Source organism: Ctenopharyngodon idella, chromosome 21, assembly GCF_019924925.1.
Source record: "Ctenopharyngodon idella isolate HZGC_01 chromosome 21, HZGC01, whole genome shotgun sequence".
In the NCBI taxonomy this organism is placed as follows: domain Eukaryota; kingdom Metazoa; phylum Chordata; class Actinopteri; order Cypriniformes; family Xenocyprididae; genus Ctenopharyngodon; species Ctenopharyngodon idella.
In genome coordinates, this window is record NC_067240.1 from 14,236,562 (window position 1) to 14,256,853 (window position 20,292).

The 20,292-nt window shown below is 37.7% G+C and overlaps 1 protein-coding gene and 1 long non-coding RNA gene across 3 annotated transcripts; both read right to left on the minus strand.

Moving 5' to 3' along the window:
• Positions 1 to 419: 419 nt before the first annotated feature.
• Positions 420 to 1,509, minus strand: LOC127503281 (uncharacterized). Its single transcript, XR_007927061.1, has 2 exons — positions 878 to 1,509; positions 420 to 639 (listed from the first exon to the last, which is right to left on the minus strand). It is a non-coding gene; the product is annotated as an uncharacterized LOC127503281 (long non-coding RNA).
• A 4,064-nt stretch (positions 1,510 to 5,573) lies between these two features.
• On the minus strand, positions 5,574 to 20,107 carry dub (duboraya). 2 transcript variants are annotated; one of them, XM_051876860.1, is made up of 7 exons: positions 19,868 to 20,107; positions 10,939 to 11,025; positions 9,356 to 9,433; positions 9,074 to 9,136; positions 8,753 to 8,953; positions 6,760 to 7,410; positions 5,574 to 6,256 (listed from the first exon to the last, which is right to left on the minus strand). In XM_051876860.1, the coding sequence occupies exons 1-6, from the start codon at positions 19,871 to 19,873 to the stop codon at positions 6,766 to 6,768; spliced, it is 1,080 nt and encodes a 359-aa protein (XP_051732820.1). In that variant the 5' UTR covers positions 19,874 to 20,107; the 3' UTR covers positions 5,574 to 6,256; positions 6,760 to 6,765. The 2 variants fall into 2 exon arrangements, with proteins under 2 accessions (XP_051732820.1, XP_051732821.1); XM_051876861.1 differs by lacking the exon at positions 10,939 to 11,025 and having other exon boundaries at positions 19,868 to 19,938.
• Between the last annotated feature and the right edge of the window lie 185 nt (positions 20,108 to 20,292).

Below are 20,292 nucleotides of genomic sequence, written 5' to 3' on the forward strand. Positions count from 1 at the left end.
GCCTACTGTATGCTTCCAAACTTGATTGGTAAGATTGTTATTCTTATTTCATTACAATGGCAGGCCATTTGTCAATTCAGCAGACATTACAAATATTCCATGTCATAGGTATTTATGGAATATACATGCATGTCTGACAGATTTTGATAACTGTATAGATCATTTTGCATGTGGAGGCTCACACAATGAAATAACGTTTAGAAGTTGTGAAAAGTTTGACAGTTTCACTGAGAATCAAGTTTTGATCAACAAGCCATGTGCATTTAGCCATTGTGCAAATTGTAGACAATTGCACTTACTCTTTTGCACACATGTGCCAAAACACATGAAAATTGCTTAAAACAATAAGAAATCCAAAAGAAACTAACTGTTCAGAGACCTGAACTTATTGTTCTACCAGAAAGACTCGGGAGGCAAGATAATGTAACAATGATATTTATTAACAATCAGCAAGCAAAATATTGTAAGATAAAGTTCTTTGGCGTAGGCCCCGTCCGTAGCTCACATCCTAAAGGGTTGCGGACTCTGCATTTCCTGCCTGAAGATGAAAGCAGGGGCGTAGCCGGCCCCCTGGGAGGTATGGACAGGGACCATCCTGGTGGTGGTGGGGAGGATGGAGGTGAAGGTTGGCGTCAGCATCTGCAAACTCAGACATGTGTAAGTACCGATCTTTTATACTCCAAGTGTAAGATAATGATTGGTTAGATCTAAACTAATAGGTGACGTAACATTGAGTCTTCCTGGCAGAACTTACGCTAGAGCTTTCATTTTTGAGAAAAAAAAGTCTCATTCGAGAACTGAGCCAAAGATTGAGAAAAACTGTAAATATCAGTCAATACGGATAAATAAAATAATAATAATAATAATAATTCCTTACATTTATATAGCGCTTTTCTGGGTACTCAAAGCGCTTTACAGCCACCACCAATGTGCAGCATCCACCTGGATGATGCGACGGCAGCCATATTGCGCCAGAACGCCCACCACACACCAGCTTATTGGTGGAAAGGAGACAGAATGATGAAGCCAATCAGTATATGGGGATGATTAGGAGGCCATGATGGACAGAGGCCAATGGGCAAATTGGGCCAGGATGTCAGGGTAACGCCCCTACTCTTTTCGAAGGACATCCTGGGATTTTTAACGACCACAGAGAGTCAGGACCTCGGTTTAACGTCTCCTTCGAAGGACGGTGCTTTTTGACAGTATAGTGTCCCCATCCCTATACTGGGGTGTTAGGACCCACACAGACCACAGGGTCAGCACCCCCTGCTGGCCTCACTAACACCTCTTCCAGCAGCAACCTAGTTTTCCCAGGAGGTCTCCCATCCAGGTACTAACCAGGCTCAGCCCTGCTTAGCTTCAGTGGGCAACCAGTCTTGGGCTACAGGGTGATATGGCTGATTTAAAAAAAACCTCAAATATCAACAAATAACCAATACGGTAGAAATATGCATTTCTAAATTCATTTATTTAATTATTTATGTGACCCTGGACCACAAAACCAGTCATAAGTCGCACAGGTATATCAATAGCCAACAATACATTGTGGGTCAAAATTATTATTTAAATGATGATTTTTCTTTTATGCCAAAAATCATTAGGATATTAAGTAAAGATCATGCTCCATGAAGATATTTTGTAAATTTCCTACCATAAATATATAAAAAATGTATTTTTGTGAGTAGATATGCATTGCTAAGAACTTTATTTGGACAACTTTAAAGGTGATTTTCTCAACAAAAAAACAACAACTTGTGATTGGTTTTGTGGTCCAGGGTCACATATACACTATATTGCCAAAAGTATTGGGACTCCCCTCCAAATCATTGAATTCAGGGGTTCCAATCACTTCCATGGCCACAGGTGTATAAAATCAAGCACCTAGGCATGCAGACTGCTTCTACAAACATTTGTGAAGGAATGGATCGCTCTCAGGAGCTCAGTGAATTCAAGCGTGGTACTGTGATAGGTTGCCACCTGTGCAATAAGTCCATTCCTGAAATTTCCTCACTACTAAATATTCCACAGTCAACTGTTAGTGATATCATAACAAAGTGGAAGCAATTGGGAACAACAGCAACTCAGCCACGAAGTGGTAGGCCACGTAAAATCACAGAGCGGGGTCAGCGCATGGTGAGGTGCACAGCGCGCAGAAGTCAGCAACTTTCTGCAGAGTCAATAGCTACAGACCTCCAAACTTCGTGTGGCCTTCAGATTAGCTCAAGAACAGTGCGTAGAGAGCTTCATGGAATGGGTTTTCATGGCCGAGCAGCTGCATCCAAGCCTTACATCACCAAGTGCAATGCAAAGCGTCAGATGCAGTGGTGTAAAGCACGCCGCCACTGGACTCTAGAGCAGTGGAGACGTGTTCTCTGGAGTGACGAATCACGCTTCTCTGTCCGGCAATCCGATGGACTGGGTTTGGCGGTTGCCAGGAGAACGGTACATGCCTGACTGCATTGTGCCAAGTATAAAGTTTGGTGGAGGGGGGATTATGGTGTGGGGTTGTTTTTCAGGGTTTGGGCTTGGCCCCTTAGTTCCAGTGAAAGGAACTCTTAATGCTTCAGCATACCAAGACAATTTGGAAAATTTCATGCTCCCAACTTTGTGGGAACAGTGTGGGGATGGCCCCTTCTCGTCCAACATCACTGCCTGACCTCACAAATGCGCTTCTAGAAGAATGGTCAAAAATTCCCATAAACACATTCCTAAACCTTGTGAAAGCCTTCCCAGAAGAGTTGAAGCTGTTATAGCTGCAAAGGGTGGGCCAACTCCATATTAAACCCTACAGATTAAGAATGGGATGTCATTAAAATTCATGTGCATGTAAAGGCAGGCGTCCCAAAACTTTTGGCAATATAGTGTTGTTATTATATTGTTATTATATTTATTGTTTTATGCATAAATTAATGTGATTTTTTTTTTTTTTAATGTAAATAAGATTATTTAAATCAGCTAAATATTTTACAAAATAGCAAAATATTTTTAGTTTTACAAACAAAAATCAGCTGCAAATTTTATGGTTAGTTTGAAACTGAAAGCTGAAATAAAACAAACTGTTTAGTGAAAATAGCGAATGTACAATCACTACAGTTGCAGGTGGGAACAATTTAATGTATACCATGCACTCTAAATTAAATATAGTTTTATATATATAGTTTGAATTAAATATATTTAGTGAGAAGGGATGTCTTTTGCAGTTTATGGTTAATGGAGTCACATAACACTTCATTGCAAACGCTATTGGTATAATGACCTGATGATCTCCCACCCCTTTTTGTGCACTTGCCAGTCAGATCACTGACTTTTCTCACTTGGAAGTGACGAGGCAGATCCGTGCTCTTCATTAGGGTCTTAAGGTTTGTATCCACTACAGTAAATGGGATTAAGTGACTGTGGTCATTAGCTCAAACGTTCATTGTGGGCATTAGCCTGAACCTCTCAACTCATTAATTTTCTGCCATTTCTAAAGGGCTACCTGTAAATTAAGATGATTGTCCTATTCTGGGATTTAGTAGCAGTGATTCTGTTAAACATCACGTGATGGATCTAAATAAATTAATGGAGTAAGGAACAACACATGCAGACATACCTTTATACGAAATATGATACTCGTTACTAGTTAAACTTTTCTTTAAAATTAAGATTTGTTTATTCATCGTTACAACAGTAAATGTAACAATTTGACTGTGCAGCTGCTGACCCAGAGCTCTGGCCAGCGGTGATGACCATGTGTGCAGTATGCAAGAGGAGGATATGTCAATATTATTTATCTTGTTATAAACAGTATCACCAGTAATAAAAGTATGATTATTAATAATTATATGTAAATTATAACACATATAACGTGCAGTCAGAAAAGTACTAGAACAAAACGTGATATTTCCGCCTAATAGTCACATAATATCATTTTCTCATTGCATTGATTGTTAACCCCATTAGTTTCATATTGTGCTTTATGTAAGACTTTGCTGTGACAATATTAGCAATCAGGACAAATCACGGAGCCTGGCAGTATTAAAGCCTGATTAGGAAAACATGAGTTGATCCATGGTAATCCTTCCTCCCCTGACCTTGAATATCTGATTCAAATCATTAATTAATCTCAGTGCCATTACTGGACAATAATGAATCCTTTCAGGACTTAAAAGCAGTATGATATGTGGGTCTGTGCCATTGTGTAGTCTAGTCTGTAGTAGTGTTCAGGGTAAATATTAAAACAAAAACTACATGCTTGATGAGAGCGCTAGAGAGATCTATTTAAATGGTAATCTGTCCCTCACAAGAGCTTCCATGAGGTCAGCACTGATTCCAGAGATGAGAACAGGTCTGGGAGCTTGAGCTCGTCAATGCCCTAAGAGATTTTATAAGAGAAATTAATCTCTTCAGCAACATTTAAATGGTTCTCAATCTTTTTGACTCATTTTCCAATATTTCTGCTCCAGTAAAATGTTTTACATCTTGACATAACAAGAAAAACTGGTAACACTTTATTTTGATAGTCCACTTTAGTCATTCTGCTAATTATAAGTAACATTCCATGACAACTATCTATATATTAGAGTATTAGTACTGTCTGCTTAATATCTGCTAACACTTGGTCCCCCAACACACATTACTGACTATAAGTAACTTTGCAAGTACATATCAATTTATTCTACTAACCCTAACCATAATCTTAAACTAATACTTAGAGTTAGTTGACATGTACCTGTTGTTGCAAAGTTACTTACAATTGAATGTATAAAGTGGACAATCAAAATAAAATGTAACTGAAAAAATTATATTAATTATATTATATTAATTTTCAAGACTTCTCTCATATAGCTAAATATTCTGTGAGAAACCTGGTTATAATAAAATGGTTAAATAAAATGAATATAATAGTCCTGATGTCGAGCTCTTTTATCTTATTTTAAAGCTTGTATATATATATATGAATTATATGTGAATTAATATGAATTATCTTGTATAGTATAGTATAGTCTGCCATTTATACTAGACCATTGTCACAGTTACCAGCTCCAGCACTACGTTTCCCAGCACCCCTTCTGTTCTGCACCTGCACGTCATCATTATCACCCGCACCTGAAGACACTCACCGTCATTATCCCTCATCAGCACTCCCTTCATAAACAGTCACCTTCCTCACCATTGTTGTCCGTTGTCTTATGTTGTTAGTGTTGTGTAACCTCTGTTCCTGTATGTTCCATTGGATTGCCTAGTAAAGTCTGACTCTTTATTCTATATTCCGCATCGTGTGTATTCCTACACAGCTAATTGTAACAACCGTGTCTTTGAATCTATTATTATATAGAGGAATGTGAACATATATAATCAGATAACTAGTTATCAGTGTGTATTTGAATATTTTGGCCATTAATGAGGAAAGCAAAATAGTGGAATATATCAAAATCTTGGGCAGAACGGGACTAGCCCTGAGTTACAATCTCAGGTGAGGCTTCTAGAACCAAAATGTTTCATCTTAATGATTCTTACTTATACTATTAAAAGTACATGTTAAATTGCAGTATTTGTTTGACACGCAACAGTACAACAAGAAAACAGTATTTCCCAATGAAAGGCGGTTTTATTTTTCATATTTCCATTTTTAATTTCTCAAAATCACAAGATCAACTATTCATACTTTTGATAGAAATACAGCTACACTGTAAAAATTATTTTCATGATTTATCACAACATTTTTTCTTCTGTTAAATCAACTTAAATAATTAATGTTGTTCAGATAACATAATATTTTGAGTTTCTGTTGATTAAATCAGTCGCCTTCATTGTATTAACTTTTTTGTTTTTAATTTCGACAAACTCAAAATTTTAAGGCAACCAGGTAACTTACTTTTCTAAGTTAAACCAACAATTCTTTTTTTTACAGTGTAACAACACAAACAGAATAAAAAATATGTCCTTTAGTGGAGACAAATAATTCTATACAAAAAGTATATCTCAAACCAACCTTTATGTGTAAATTCATTCAAGCGGCTCAGAACAGAGGTATTATCAAAATATCAACTGTCCAGGAGGGAAAATACTGTTGTTCTCTGCATCTGAAGGCTTCACTTCCACATTCAAACGACTCAAATGTTTGGCATAGACTACAAGTCTAATACCAAGTTATTCACATTATTTCATCTTCTCCTAATGTCTTTGCTTTGGTTAAGCAGTGAGTTTTAGGGAGTTCTTCGGTGTGAGCCAGTTGATTTGACCTTTTTCTCAATTTAGAGACTTTAAATCCCTGCAAAATAGAAATTAGATAAAATGAAACAATAAGTCTGTGCATATAACTTGTGGTGAACATAGATATGTCAGTGTGGCATTATCCTTCACTCTAAAAAATGCTGGGTTAAAAACAACCCAAGTTGGGTTGAAAATGGACAAACTCAGCGATTGGGTTGTTTTAACCCAGCGGTTGGGTTTAATTTGCCAAATGTGCTGGGTAGTTTTATTTAACCCAACTATTGTTTAAAAATGATTATGGATGGCTTAAATGAACCAAAAATAGGTTGGAAATTAAAAATCAAACACATAATTACTAGAGGCAACAATAATAATCAAAAGGTGAACATTTATTTATAAGCAATTTAATAAATGTTACTTACTTTGGGTTCATTTTAAGCAAGCAATACAGTAATTTTTAAACATTAGTTGAGTTGAGGTAAAACTGCCCAGGATGTTGGGCAAACATTTAACCCAACTGCTGGGTTTGTCCAAGTTTGTCCACATAAAGCACCCACTCACCTGGTTCTAATGGTTTACTTCATCTTCTTTCTGTTCCTCTTCTTTCTCATCTGTTGTGTCAGGTTCTGCTTGTGGTTTTCCATGAGTTTCTGTGACTGGCTCTTCATGTGTTTCTTCTGTACTGTTAGCCAGCTGTGGTTCAGCCTCACTTTTCTCTTCCTTTAACTCTTGTTCTGTCTTCTCTTCTTCTTGTTCTGTCTTTTCTTCTTCTTGTTCGGTCTTTTCTTCTTCTTGTTCTGTCTTCTCTTCTTTTTGTTCTGTCTTCTCTTCTTCTTGTTCTGTCTTCTCTTCTTTTTGTTCTGTCTTCTCTTCTTCTTGTTCTGTCTTCTCTTCTTTTTGTTCTGTCTTCTCTTCTTCTTGTTCTGTCTTCTCTTCTGCCTCTTTCTTTTCTGAAGTCACAGTCTCCACTTTTTCCTCTGGTTCCGCCTTCTCTGAATCTGTCGATTTGGTTTCCTGCTCAATCTGTTCTTTAGAGGAGAGAGATTCTGTGTCTAGTGACGGCTTCTGTTCTTCAAACACATCTCCTTCGTGCCCATTTGGAGTTGTGTGTTCAAGGGTGTCTGAGGCTGTTTTATCCACCTCTTCATCCGCACTAGACTTCCTGTGTCGGCGAGACGGTGGGCGTCGCTTGATGGAATGTCGAGCTCTACTCTGTGCAGATTAAAAAAAAAACCATTTGAATTAAAATACTGCACCGATTTTATTGGTTTTATCAAGTGTGCCGCACATGTCCTGAAAAGTGAAGCCAAAGCATTTCGATCGCCCCCTGGTGGCTGGCTGCAGTATAGGTCATAAACCCCGCCCTCTCCATGTAATCGAGTGGGACGCCAGCCAAACTAAAAAAATTCAATTAGACTTAATTTTTTTTCTTTTTTTCAAAGAAGGTTTCTGTCATTTTAGGTACACTGTAAAAAATTATTTTCATTATTTGTTATCAGCAGCCATATCACCCTGTAGCCCAAAGACTGGTTGCCCACTGAAGTTAAGCAGGGCTGAGCCTGGTTAGTACCTGGATGGGAGACCACCTGGAAAAACTAGGTTGCTGCTGGAAGAGGTGTTAGTGAGGCCAGCAGGGGGTGCTCACCCTGTGGTCTGTGTGGGTCCTAACACCCCAGTATAGTGAGGGGACACTATACTGTCAAAAAAAAGCAACGTCTCATCCTTCGGAAAACCGAGGTCCTGACTCTCTGTGGTCATTAAAAATCCCAGGATGTCCTTCGAAAAGAGTAGGGGCGTTACCCTGACATCCTGGCCAAATTTGCCCACTGGCCTCTGTCCATCATGGCCTCCTAATCATCCCCATATACTGATTGGCTTCATCACTCTGTCTCCTCTCTACCAATAAGCTGGTGTGTGGTGGGCGTTCTGGTGCAATATGGCATCCAGGTGGATGCTGCACATTGGTGGTGGTTGAGGAGATTCCCCCTTCCGTATGTAAAGCACTTTGAGTACTCAGAAAAGCGCTATATAAATGTAAGGAATTATTATTATTATTATTATCATTTTTTGTTATTGTTATTTTTTCTTTTTTCAAATCAACGTAAATAATTAATGTGGTTCAGATAACATAATATTTTGAGTTTCTATCGATTAAATCTCTTAAACCTATAAACCTAGCTATTTGATGCTATAGCTGCGTCTCCTTTTGGAGGCTGCATCCTCTGGAGGTCCCATTTGTCGGACGCGTACGTCCTCGCTGTGGTCTCATTTAAGAAAGGTAACCGTTAGATTGCAAAGTAAGAAAGAAATTACAGTATTATACCTCACAAGAAAAAAAAGCTCATAAAATCATGGCGTAACATCATGATCGACAGCTGTGCTTGTGATTAAGTCTGTGGGAGCGGGAGTTTGGGCGGGAACTTGATACTGCGGCTCCATGCCCCTTCTGGGATATTTTGGCTTCAATTTTCTCATACATCTTTTCGTCCAGCTTTTTTTTTTACTGTCTATGGTTTTAATTCATTGATAAATGAAATGATATAAAGCCTCAAACCTTAATGATGCTTTTGAGAACAGGTCCCTCCGAGGGATTCTCAAAGCTGGCAGGAGTTTCCTCTTGTTTGGGCGTGACAGTTACAGGAGGACTAGAGGGGCTGCTGGGAGAGCCGGGGGAGAAGGATGGCATCGGTAACTTCAACACCCCTGGGTTCTTTGAGAAGGGCAGCGGCCCCGTGGGAGAAAGCGCAAGGTTGGCCTGTGTGAAATGAGATAGAAAATTACTTCCGATATGGCTCTTCAAAAGCAATACTGACCTCTGTCCACTAGAGGGAAACGCTGCTGTATAAAACACTGCTGTATAAGATTAACAACAAACCTGCAGTTTCTCAATAAGGGCAGAGTTTCTGTTCTTCCTAGGTGATGCTGTTTCAGCTCCTTTCTGAATGGATAAAAAAATTAGTTACATAAATGTAAAAACTATTCAGGATCAGTACTGATGATTTATGTTAGGACTGGATATAATGAAATAGCTTTGAAACTCTCCATCATTGCCACAAAACATAATAGTTATAAACAAAAATTCTATATGCATTTAACTAAGGATAATATTTTAATGAACATAAATGAATTCATTCAAATAACTCCCTGATAAACTCACCTCATCTTGGCCTTGACCAGCATCATTATTAGCAGGAAGCGGGAGCGTGCGTGGGGGTCTCCTTCTCACAGGCTTGTTCTGGAACAAATGAAGAGCTCAGATCCACATGCTTAAACATGTACGACCACACTGCATACCTTACCACCAAAATACTTCCACAGAATTCTAGTTATCAATAATGTAAGATTACGCTTTATTTTACCCTTTAGACAATCTGTTGACTATAAGTAACATTGCACTACATGTCAACTAACTATCATTACAGTAGTATTAGTAGACTGTTAAGGTTAGTAGAATAAGGTGACATGTAGTTACAAAGATATTATAGTCAGTAGAATGTCTGTTGGGGACCATCAAAATAAAGCGTTATCAGATATTAAGCAGACATACGGTCTACTTATACTCTACTAATAAGAGTTAAATAAAAAATAAATACAAAAATAGAAGTGAATGAATTTTTTTTAAATACTTCTATATATTAAAAACTAAATATAAATAAAACTATAATATTCATTAAAAAAACTACATAGAAATGAATAAAAATGATTTAAAATATTTAATATTTAAAAAATAAAATGAATAAAAATGAATAAATAAAAATGCACATTATTTTAAAATAAAATAAATAAAAACAAATGAAAATAATTTAATTTGAGGGACAAAAAATAACAAAAAATAAAAAAACACTATTGTATATAGTATTTGATAGTTTAGAATGAGGAAATGTTTGAGAAATGTAACCAAAGTGAGCAACAGCGCTTAAAAGGGGAAAAAGCAGGAAGATAGCGGTAAAAGCAAGATAACCCATCTGTCATCTGCACAGGCATGCAGCGTTGTATTTCTGCATTGCATAACGATCACTCTTATTAATATCTGTGCTTAAGTACGCCTTGCTTCGGTGTCTGTTTCTTGAGTGATAGAATGACACTTTGCCAAGCAGTACATTAGGGTTTACATTAAGTCTTAACATTAAGACAAGAGTCACACATTTATAGGGAAAAATATCTGGGTGGCACAAATCCAAAAATACACTGAATTGTTCCAAAGAATGAAAGGGAAATTTGTTTCCTTGTCTAAAATATAGGGGACAGGGGAAGAACTAACCTAGAGATTTTCCCCTGTATTTTCCATTTAAATGTACAAATAGGGTATCAGGTAACAGGTCTACAAAATCATACATTCTTGACTTAAGTACATAAGTACTGTTATGCTATCTTGAAAAGATTTTAATATAAGTTCCTATTCTTTTGCTTTGAATAATTAACCTCACATATTTTAATGTTAATGTCATTTATTATTATCATTTGTGGGTTTTGTTTCTTCTGATTTTGTCTTTTGGGAAGATTGATTCACGTCTTCTCTTATCTTTTTGCCAACACTAAGGGTTAACTGTTTTTTAAGGAAATTTCAAAGTAGGAAAAAGCAGGAAAACTGCAGACAAAATGAAACTAAGCAATAGCAGAAAAATAGATGACTTTGATAAAGTCCAAACGTTGTAAACGCCCAGAAAAAGGGGATGAGACACACTGGGAATTTGAAGTGCAAAAGCTGAGAGGATGTGATCATACAATATGAAACCTCACCACTTCAGCATCTGTAGTATGGGGGATTGGACAATTGAATTTTCCAGCTAGTTCAGCCACAGAGCGCTTTTTAACAACAGAATGCTCCTGAAATACAAAAATGTTAGTGTATGAATGAGAATGTCCCCTTCTTTTTGATTTATTATCTGTAATATTGAACCATGTCATTACAATCCATGGCAAAGCACTTCAAAATTTAATGTATTTAGTTGTGAAAGCTCCACCCACTTTTATATCTATAACAAAGTTTCTTAAAATGTAGGAGAACACACAATATTGCAAAGTCCAAGGCAACACCTCCAATTTGAGGATGTTAGTCCAGCTTTTACTTTTCAATTTTCTAGTAAAAAGTACAAATTCTGTAATACTGACTTATCACAGAGAAGGCTGAGAAAAGTCTTGTTTTTCACCACAGGAAACCACGAGAGTCGTGAGCACTCATTAGAGCGAAGTGATGAAAAGGGTGTATTTCAAAAGGAATCGTTAAGAAAGAGCTTTCTGAGCTATGCAACAATCCTCAGGGGGACACACAGGCTCGGTCGGGTATGACTTCAGCCCGCTGTTATCATCCCCGTCTCAGGCTCTTGCATCCACAGGCTTCCATCACGACCATTAGCACTCTCACTATCAGTGAAGGGAAACTAGCTTGCCTTGTAGAGAGTGATAGCAGAATATGTGGTATTTTTAGTGTGAGGCAATGTCTATGGACTCAGACAACTGTTTGCCATCAAGGCGTTTAGTCACTGAGCTTTGTGGGAACCCACCATAAGCTGCATGCAGTCTATACCTTACAGGATGTTGGTTATACAATGATGTGGCAACTTAAACTGAGCTGATACATATAAGAAAAGTCAAAAACAGGAAGGGTGCTTGAGCAGAAGCGTTGTTTCCATTTGAAAAATTTTTGAGCAAAGTTGATTTTAAATGCAACTTTTATACCATACTCACAACGGTGCTGTTTCATATGTATTTTTACTAGCTAAGAACTCACAAAGAGCTTATAAAATTTGAGTCGAAACAGCCTTAGGAATTCCTCCGTTGCACACAAACTAAGATCTGCTGCAAGGAGACACGGTTTTGACGCCTGTACTGAACTGTAATGGGCAACAACGTGACTATGACAAGAGGAACCTTGAACATTCTGTCCTTTTTTAGGGTCACATCTTGTGACATTACGTCCTGTTTTGGTTCGTTTAGATGTCTTTGATCTGTGTTGGGTTCATATTTCAGTTGAGTTTGTTTGGAAGTGGATCGGGATCCACTGAAAAAGTAGAGCTCAGTTTGCTTTGGTTTGGTGAGAAAAGCAGAGTTTGCTTTAATCAAACTAAACCTGCCAAGTGTGAACACACCCTAAGTGAGCCTGGTAGCCCTTATAAAATCAAAATAGGTACATGACGCCCCTGCTTAAAATGGCAGAATAAGACACCTGGCAACTTGAAGCGTTTAGAAGGGCCTCTTTTCCCCAACCTCTTTCTGCCTGTGCTTCTCTCAGTCATGCCTGTGTCTGCTGCCCATGTGTTCCAGCTCCACTAGATCCAGTCCTCTTTAAGATAAAAGCATTCCAGCTCATCATGACATCATTTGCCCTATTTAGTGCCCAAGATGGAGAGAAAAAAAAGCTTGTTCTGTGAAAATTCTTGTTGCTATTTTAAATCTAGGCATGTTTAGGATTCACTGATGTATTAGTGCATCCCTCAAACTTTGATATTCTGTTTTTTTTCCAGCATTCTGTTACAGGAAAACTAAATATTACTCATAAAAAAAACAGATACAAGCAGTTTAGCCCATTTCATGCAGCTACACATTTATTTTGCCACACAGTTCACTGCAGAACCCAGCCTGAGAAAGTGTTCTCCAGCGTGACCCCCAAGAAACATTCACTGAAATTCTTAGTGTCACTGACAAATTAACAATTTTATGCTAACTGCCAAAAACAACATGGCAAGATGATGAGGACCTGCCCCAGAGACCGAAACCGCTCCCAGAGAGAAGCTCCCATGCCTGAAATGCAACGTAAGAGCATGCATGCTATTTTAAACAACAACTGATGAAACACTGATTTCTTGATCCAGTTCCCCTCTACAATCACATATTTGAAGATTCAGCAAGTAAAAGTGATATTACAGTAGATATTATGCAAATACATACATAATCTGCCATTGTTAGCATGTATTTCTGCTTTACTTTGTGGGAATATTTTAGAGAGCAAGGACTTAAAACATGAAAATGAATCACAAATGGTGTGGTCTTTACTTTTGAACAGCTTAATGCATGCAGCGTGTATCTTACATGTCAAGTGCAGGGCGTTGAGCTTATTACTACTCATTTAAGGCAGGGTGCGGGCAGCTTTTTCCCTTGAGACCCAGTGGGTGGTGAGATTTACAGCATATGTGTGTCTGAATCTGTGCGTGCCTCCCAGCTGTGCCTTTGCACACATTTAACACACACACACCTGCAAAGATGACCCCTGAACATGTCATCACTGTTGCAATCGTCACTCATAGTTTCTCCAACACTTTTTCTACTTTAATAAACACTGTGTAAGCAACAAAAACCTTCCTTTACAACAGTTGGCAACAGTCAGATGACACACAGCATGTAAACAACGCAACAAACAGCACAAATGTAATCAATTCAGCATAAGCCTATCTCTGAAACAGAGGCATGCTCGTGATGAAGCAGGAATCAGCTCATTAAACATGAGGCAATCATGAGTGTAAGAGCAGTTATGTGTAAAAAACCATCTAAGTAACAGGGACTCTGGGGTATTTCGTCTGCGTTTCCTCTTCAACTGTTTCAGCCACACTGTGAAAGGGTGTTTTTGAAGAGGCAGAAAGGGAGTAAAAAAATTGGATGAGAAAATAAGAGATTTCTGTCTCTCCATTGACAGCCTATGCAACTACCACTTTCAAGCCCCAGAAAGAAAGTAAAGACATTGTAAAAGTAATCCATGTGACTCCAGTGGTTGAACCTCAATTTTATGAAGCAAAAACAAACAAACAAACATTTTTTCACCACTTTATTTACAAAATATTAATGTCCAACGCCATTCACGCAACAGTCTGCTCTCGTGAACACACAAGAGTTTTGGAATGACATGAGGGTAATTAATGACATGAATTTTTGGGTGACCTAACCTAATCTTACCGACCCCAAACATTTAAACAGTAGTGAGCCTATAATGTAACCTGGTTTTTATAAATACTATACTAATATAGCCACACCTACATTTGATTATTATAAGCATTGTTTTGCATCTACGTGGTGTTTCATCTGCCTTTGACCCGGAAACTATGAAAACATCAAATGTTACTGGTCTGAAACATTAACTTCATTAGACTTAAAAACCCCAAAAGCAAACTCAAACACCCTCCCCATTTTAGAAGTCTACCAGTACACACAACGCTGATTGTAACCCAGGCAGTGGAAAACAGAATCTTATTTGTGTCCCACAAAGAATCTGTTGTATGTTAGAGAGTTGAAGAACATGAGGAAGCAGCCATGATTCAATTTACACTGAAACATGTTCCCTATTGAGAGAGGATCCACAGGAAGGAAAAGACAGAGCCTTTCCATCTTAGGCCCAAAACATGCTCTACAGAATGCCATGATCACGGACGTTTTTACCTGCATAAACTGCTTTTCAAAACATGTCAGAATGCAAGAAAGAACTACCCCTTTCAGAAAATAAAGTAAAAATAATTAAATAAAATACAAATTTGATTACTTGCAAAAATCTACTTTGTTGAAATATTTACAATTTATGTTCCTTGCAAAAAATAAAAAATGCCACTTTTAAATGGCAGTCAATAGAAAAAGATCCTCCAGCTTGGGATAGCTGGGTCATGCTAACTAGCCTACCTTGACCTCTTTGGTTAAAGTTAGCTAAAATGTCTATATGTGTACAGCTAGCTACCTGAATAATGACACTTTAAATGGCACTGACATTTGAGGATTGTTACTGCCACAGTAATGCATTTTATGTACAAAAATACCACACATTTGTGTGTAGAGTATGCCTAAGCCACCATTTCTTCACAAAATGCAACAGAGATCAAGGACAATCACGTACTTCTAGAGTGATCTCTAGCCAGAAGTTCCCCAGTACTATGACCTCATGTTCTGGCTCAGAATATCTGGAGTGGAAGGTGTGTTGGAAAAGTCGAGCTTTCGCGAAACACTCTGGTGTGAGTCAGTGAGTTATGATGATGGACTCCACCTCACACCAATATCCCATCAGGGTCCAGGTCTTGAATCAATCACACAGTGTTCCAGGAATATGTAATGACTCCATCTACAGCGGCACCGACATCCACATCCTGCGACAGGACAACCTGCCTCCACTTGCCATTATCTGATATCTATAAGGTCTGCTTAGCTGGAATGGCCATTACAGTGACACCACTATGGACCAAACAACACTTTTATGAAACATGCAATTGAAAAGAAATGGTCGTTGTGTCCTTACGACAGCTGCACTGAGCATTTACATCATTTGCTAATATTCCAAATGAAGTCATGTCCCTGAATTTTGAAGGGTGGCTGGGACAAGTTCACACCCATATGCTCTCACAGTCTCCAAGCACAAAGTTCAGTAAGTTCTTTAGGTGGTAATGAATGATCATTTTCCTTAAAGGATTAATTCACTTTAAAATGAAAATTACCCCAAGCTTTACTTGCCCTAAAGCTATCCTAGGTGTATATAACTTTCTTCTTTCTGATGAACACAATCGGAGTTATATTAATAATTATCCTGACGCATCCAAGCTTTATAATGGCAGTGAACAGGAAAATTGAAGCTCAAGAAAGTGCTTCCATCCATTATAAACATACTCCACACGGCTCCGGGGCGGTTAATAAAGGCCTTCTAAAGCAAAATAATGCATTTGTGTAAGAGTTATAAAGTAAAATATCTAGCTTCCGCCAGACCGCAGTTCAAAATGCTTATGCTACGTCCTACACCTTCCGTATTCAACTTACGAAAAAAGCGTAAACGTCAGTTACGCTTTCTTCATAAGTTCAAATACGGAAGGCGGTCTGGCAGAAGCTAGATATTTTACTTTATAACTTGTTAAATATTAATATTTTTCTTACACAGATGCATCGCTTCGCTTTAGAAGGCCTTTATTAACCCCCTGGAGCCGTGTGGAGTATGTTTATGATGGATGGATGCACTTTCTTGAGCTTCATACTCGTTGGTCCCGTTCACTGCCATTATAAAGCTTGGATGCGTCAGGATATTTATTAATATAACTCTGATTGTGTTCATCAGAAAGAAGAAAGTCATATACACCTAGGATAGCTTTAGGGTGAGAAAATCTTGGGGTAATTTTCTTTTTAAATTGAACTAATCCTTTAACATCCTCTTCAGTACAAATAACAAACAAAATATACAAGTCTTTTGAGGAGGACACTTGTTGTAGTCAGTTAATGTCATGTTGCAATAACATTTCCCTTCTCCAAATCTCTGTGTCATCTACTATGAGTAAACTGTGTGGTTGCGTACAGCTTAGACAAGAGAGGGCCGTCGCCCTAACAGCTGCCGAGGTGGGACTGACACTGGCCCGCATGCTCACATAGCTGACATTCAGGAGATAATCAACTTAAATATTTAGAAGTCCACGGGGTACAGTGCTCTGAGAGTCAGTATGACAGAGAAATGCAGTCAATCTAACTCCTAGCAGCCATCAGCCAAGATACATTCTTTGATGGCAGGAATTAAATCATCTTTAAATGTGGCTCAGATGAGATTGTATTCACAGAGAATGGTTTCTCTGGATGAAAATATGCAAAAGTTTACTATCATCATAAAATGAGATAAGAAGCCTATTTATTTTGTAATATATTACTTCATTACATTATCTCAATGTTTGTGCAATTTGCCACTGCATATCTGAGTAAACACACAGTTCTCCTGACCACAAAGTCTCTTCACAATAAAACCACGTGTAATTTTGTGTGTTATACGCTCAGTTCTCAAGAGGCACCAGCAGTACATTAAATTTAGTTTTTTATAATTATGCTATAATATTGTGTAACGCCACACTGTCACCCTGTCTACATGATCTGCTAACATGATAAAGCACCAATTACAGCACGCTATATTGATGAGTAACATTTAACTCAATAAGTCTAAGATGTTTCCAGTTGAAGACTCATTTGCATGAACACAAAAGTTGCAAAAGAACTGTATATAGGCACGTTTTCGCATGAAGATAAATTAAGTATCAATATCCAAATATTTTGATTAAAATTTAACAAACATATTAAGCCAAATACTAATTTCTTTTAGGAAAAAGACTTAAACGTAAATGTTAACTGATAGATTTTTAGGCGTTTATATTTGGCATCACTTCAGAGATTTTAATAAAGGATTAGTTCATTTTCAAATGAAAATAACCCCAAGCTTTACTCACCCTCAAGCCACCCTAGGTGTATATGACTTTCTTCTTTCTGATGAACACAATCAGAGATATTTGAATAAATATCCTGACGCATCCGAGCTTTATAATGGCAGTGAACAGTGGTCACGTGTATGAGCGGAAGAAAGTGCTTCCATCCACATCCATCCATCATAAACGTACTCTACACGCCTCCGGGGGGTTAATAAAGTCCTTCTGAAGTGAAGCGATGCGTTTGTGTAAAAGAAAAAAAATACATATTTAACAAATTCCACCAGACTGCCTTCCGTATTCACCGTACAAAGAAAGAGTAAACTGGTGCCGCGTCAGTTACACTTTTTCCGTTAGTTGAATACGAAAGGCGCAGGATGTAGCGTAAGCTTTTTGAACACCAAGAGTTTTACATTGTCTTCATACGTTAAATACGGAAGGCGGTCTGGTGGAAACTAGATATTTTACTTCATAACTTGTTAAATATGGATATTTTTTTTTTACACAAACACATCACTTCACTTTAGAAGGCCTTTATTAACCCCCCGGAGCTGTGTGGAGTACACGTTTATGATGGATGGATGTGGATGGAAGCACTTTCTTCAGCTCACTGCCATTATAAAGCTCAGGATATTTATTAAAATCAGAAAAAAGAAAGTCATATATACCTAGAATGGCTTGAGGGTGAGTGAAGCTTGGGCTAATTTTCACTTGAAAGTGAACTAATCCTTTAAGGTAGTATCGCTATTAATTATTGTGATATTTACAAAGCCACTAAAATATGTATGGCAGCTTTATTGGCATGTAATATATAGAGGCTACCAGTTTTACCAGCTATTTTCAATGGAAAGTAGCTAAAGCCTGCTCAAAAAGCTAAATGTTGCTACATGACGTAATGCGCCAACTGTCTGCAATTTACATCAGTTTTCTCTCCTAATCCTTTCTCAAATACTGTGCATTTTAATAAAATATATAGCCAAATGTCCAATGAACTGCTCTCATTTACATACTTTGTCAGACAACAAAAAGTATAACCAGCAGTCCAAAAAGCCACTAGATTTCTTGCTATAGACAACTTTTTTTGTTTTTGGCTAAAGTGGTCTGAAAAGTTGCTAACCTAGCCACAAAGTTGCTAAGTTGGCAACACTGCATAGGACATGGCATAGGATCGATCGATCTATCTGTCTATCTATCTGTCTATCTATCTATCTATCTAATCACAAGTTGCACTAAGAAATGCCAATTGTAAATTATCCAGCAAGTTGTCAAAAGCTCTTAATAAATGGTTGTCCACTTGTTTACCAGTTGTTTTAAAAACAAACATCAATAGTCGTTCAAAAATATTCACAGATGGAAAAATGAGTGGTTAGAACCTTCAGCCACTTTCAATTAATCACAAACTATATGCTGAGATCAGTGGTCAAAAACCCTTCAAATCTGCAAGCACAAGCATATATCTGCAGACAAACACAAGCACGTGGGTCCACCATCCAAACCCGCCATTTTAATCTGTCACGGATGAGGTTACACCACTTCCTGTGTCAGTTAGCTTGCTGCCATCCCAGTCATACTTTTTTCTAACTTGAGACACGGAGGCAGTGCCAAGGCAATAGGTTTCATTGGTCAAAACACAATTCAAAAAGTCATTGAGACCCACACATCAATAAAACTGCTACTGATGAGAGCAGCCTCAGCAAACAAGCTTATGTAATTATGATTGATGGAGGTTTGGGGTGACAAATCTGAATGACATAGCCACAGCTATGCTTTATTATTCATCTTTCACCCACTGACTCTAAACACACATATAACCCAGACAAATACTTGCTGAGAGTATGTGGAATGTTAACCATTTATTATCTCTTAACTAAGACAGCACGCTTTCAGATTACAGAAATTTTAAAGCATAATTAATTTGTCTGTAGTAGAAACATTATGCATTTAAAATAAAATCTGCACTAGCAATAACTTATTTTTAACCCTAACATACTGTGTTAAGTAATATTAAAAAAAAAAACTATATAATGTAATATATGTGTACAGTGGGGTCAAAACGTAAAGTTTTATGATTCAATATAACAGGCCACACATGGTAGTTCATGCAGATTTAGTGCTGCTGTCATTAAAGAAAATGAACAAACCATTAAGGCATTTTTAAAATTAATGCTAATATTTCAAATATTTACTCAATTTTTTCAGAAAAGCTGGTTACATAATTTGTAATGAATGTATTTAATTATAAAAAATGCAAAACACAAGCTTTGAAGAACCCTACTGTATGATCAAGACGGAATTCTGCATGGTGCACTTATATCTATGACATCCATAATTGTATATAAATATATAAGTTGATGCTTTGACGTCTTGAATCATCTCGTGGCATCTCATGGAATGAAATACAACAGAACAAGTTTTTGTTTACTCTGTAGTAGATAACGTGTGATGAGCAGCGTAGGAAATAAACTTGAAAAGTTTGAAGAAAAAAAAATCGCAACAACAAACAGTGAGAAGCGCAAGCACAGTAAATTATTTCATACCTCCATCTTCCAGCGCTGTTGGCGTATTCTCAACTTATTGTCGCTGTTTTGGTGTGACACTTGCTGAAGTGACGCGCGCGCTCTCTCTCCTCACATGAGCGCAAAGTGTGCGCGCGCTCTCAGAAGTCAAGAGGGTGGTCTTTAGTTATATTTAGGTCTGACTCTTACAACATTTCCACGGTAAAAAGATTGAGCCATGCGCAGCTAGAAGACCTGTTGCAGAGAACTGGCCTGTAGTTTCTTGTATATTACCAGATTACAGAAACTACTTATGAAATATCTGTGCTGTAAGTGCTTCAATTGCCGTTAACATCAAAGTGCAGTTGTTCTTGTTTTGCAAAACGTTTTACACATAAAAACCAGCACTTGATAAATATGATTATAAATATGATTCAAAAATGATGTTCATGTATTTAAGACTCCAG

Coding starts and splice junctions, on each gene's coding strand:
- dub (XM_051876860.1), bottom strand. Junction 9,434..10,938: donor ATACTACAGATGCTGAAGTG/GTGAGGTTTCAT, acceptor CATTTGTTCCAG/AACAAGCCTGTGAGAAGGAG. Junction 7,411..8,752: donor TTCTCAAAAGCATCATTAAG/GTTTGAGGCTTT, acceptor TAATCTGCACAG/AGTAGAGCTCGACATTCCAT.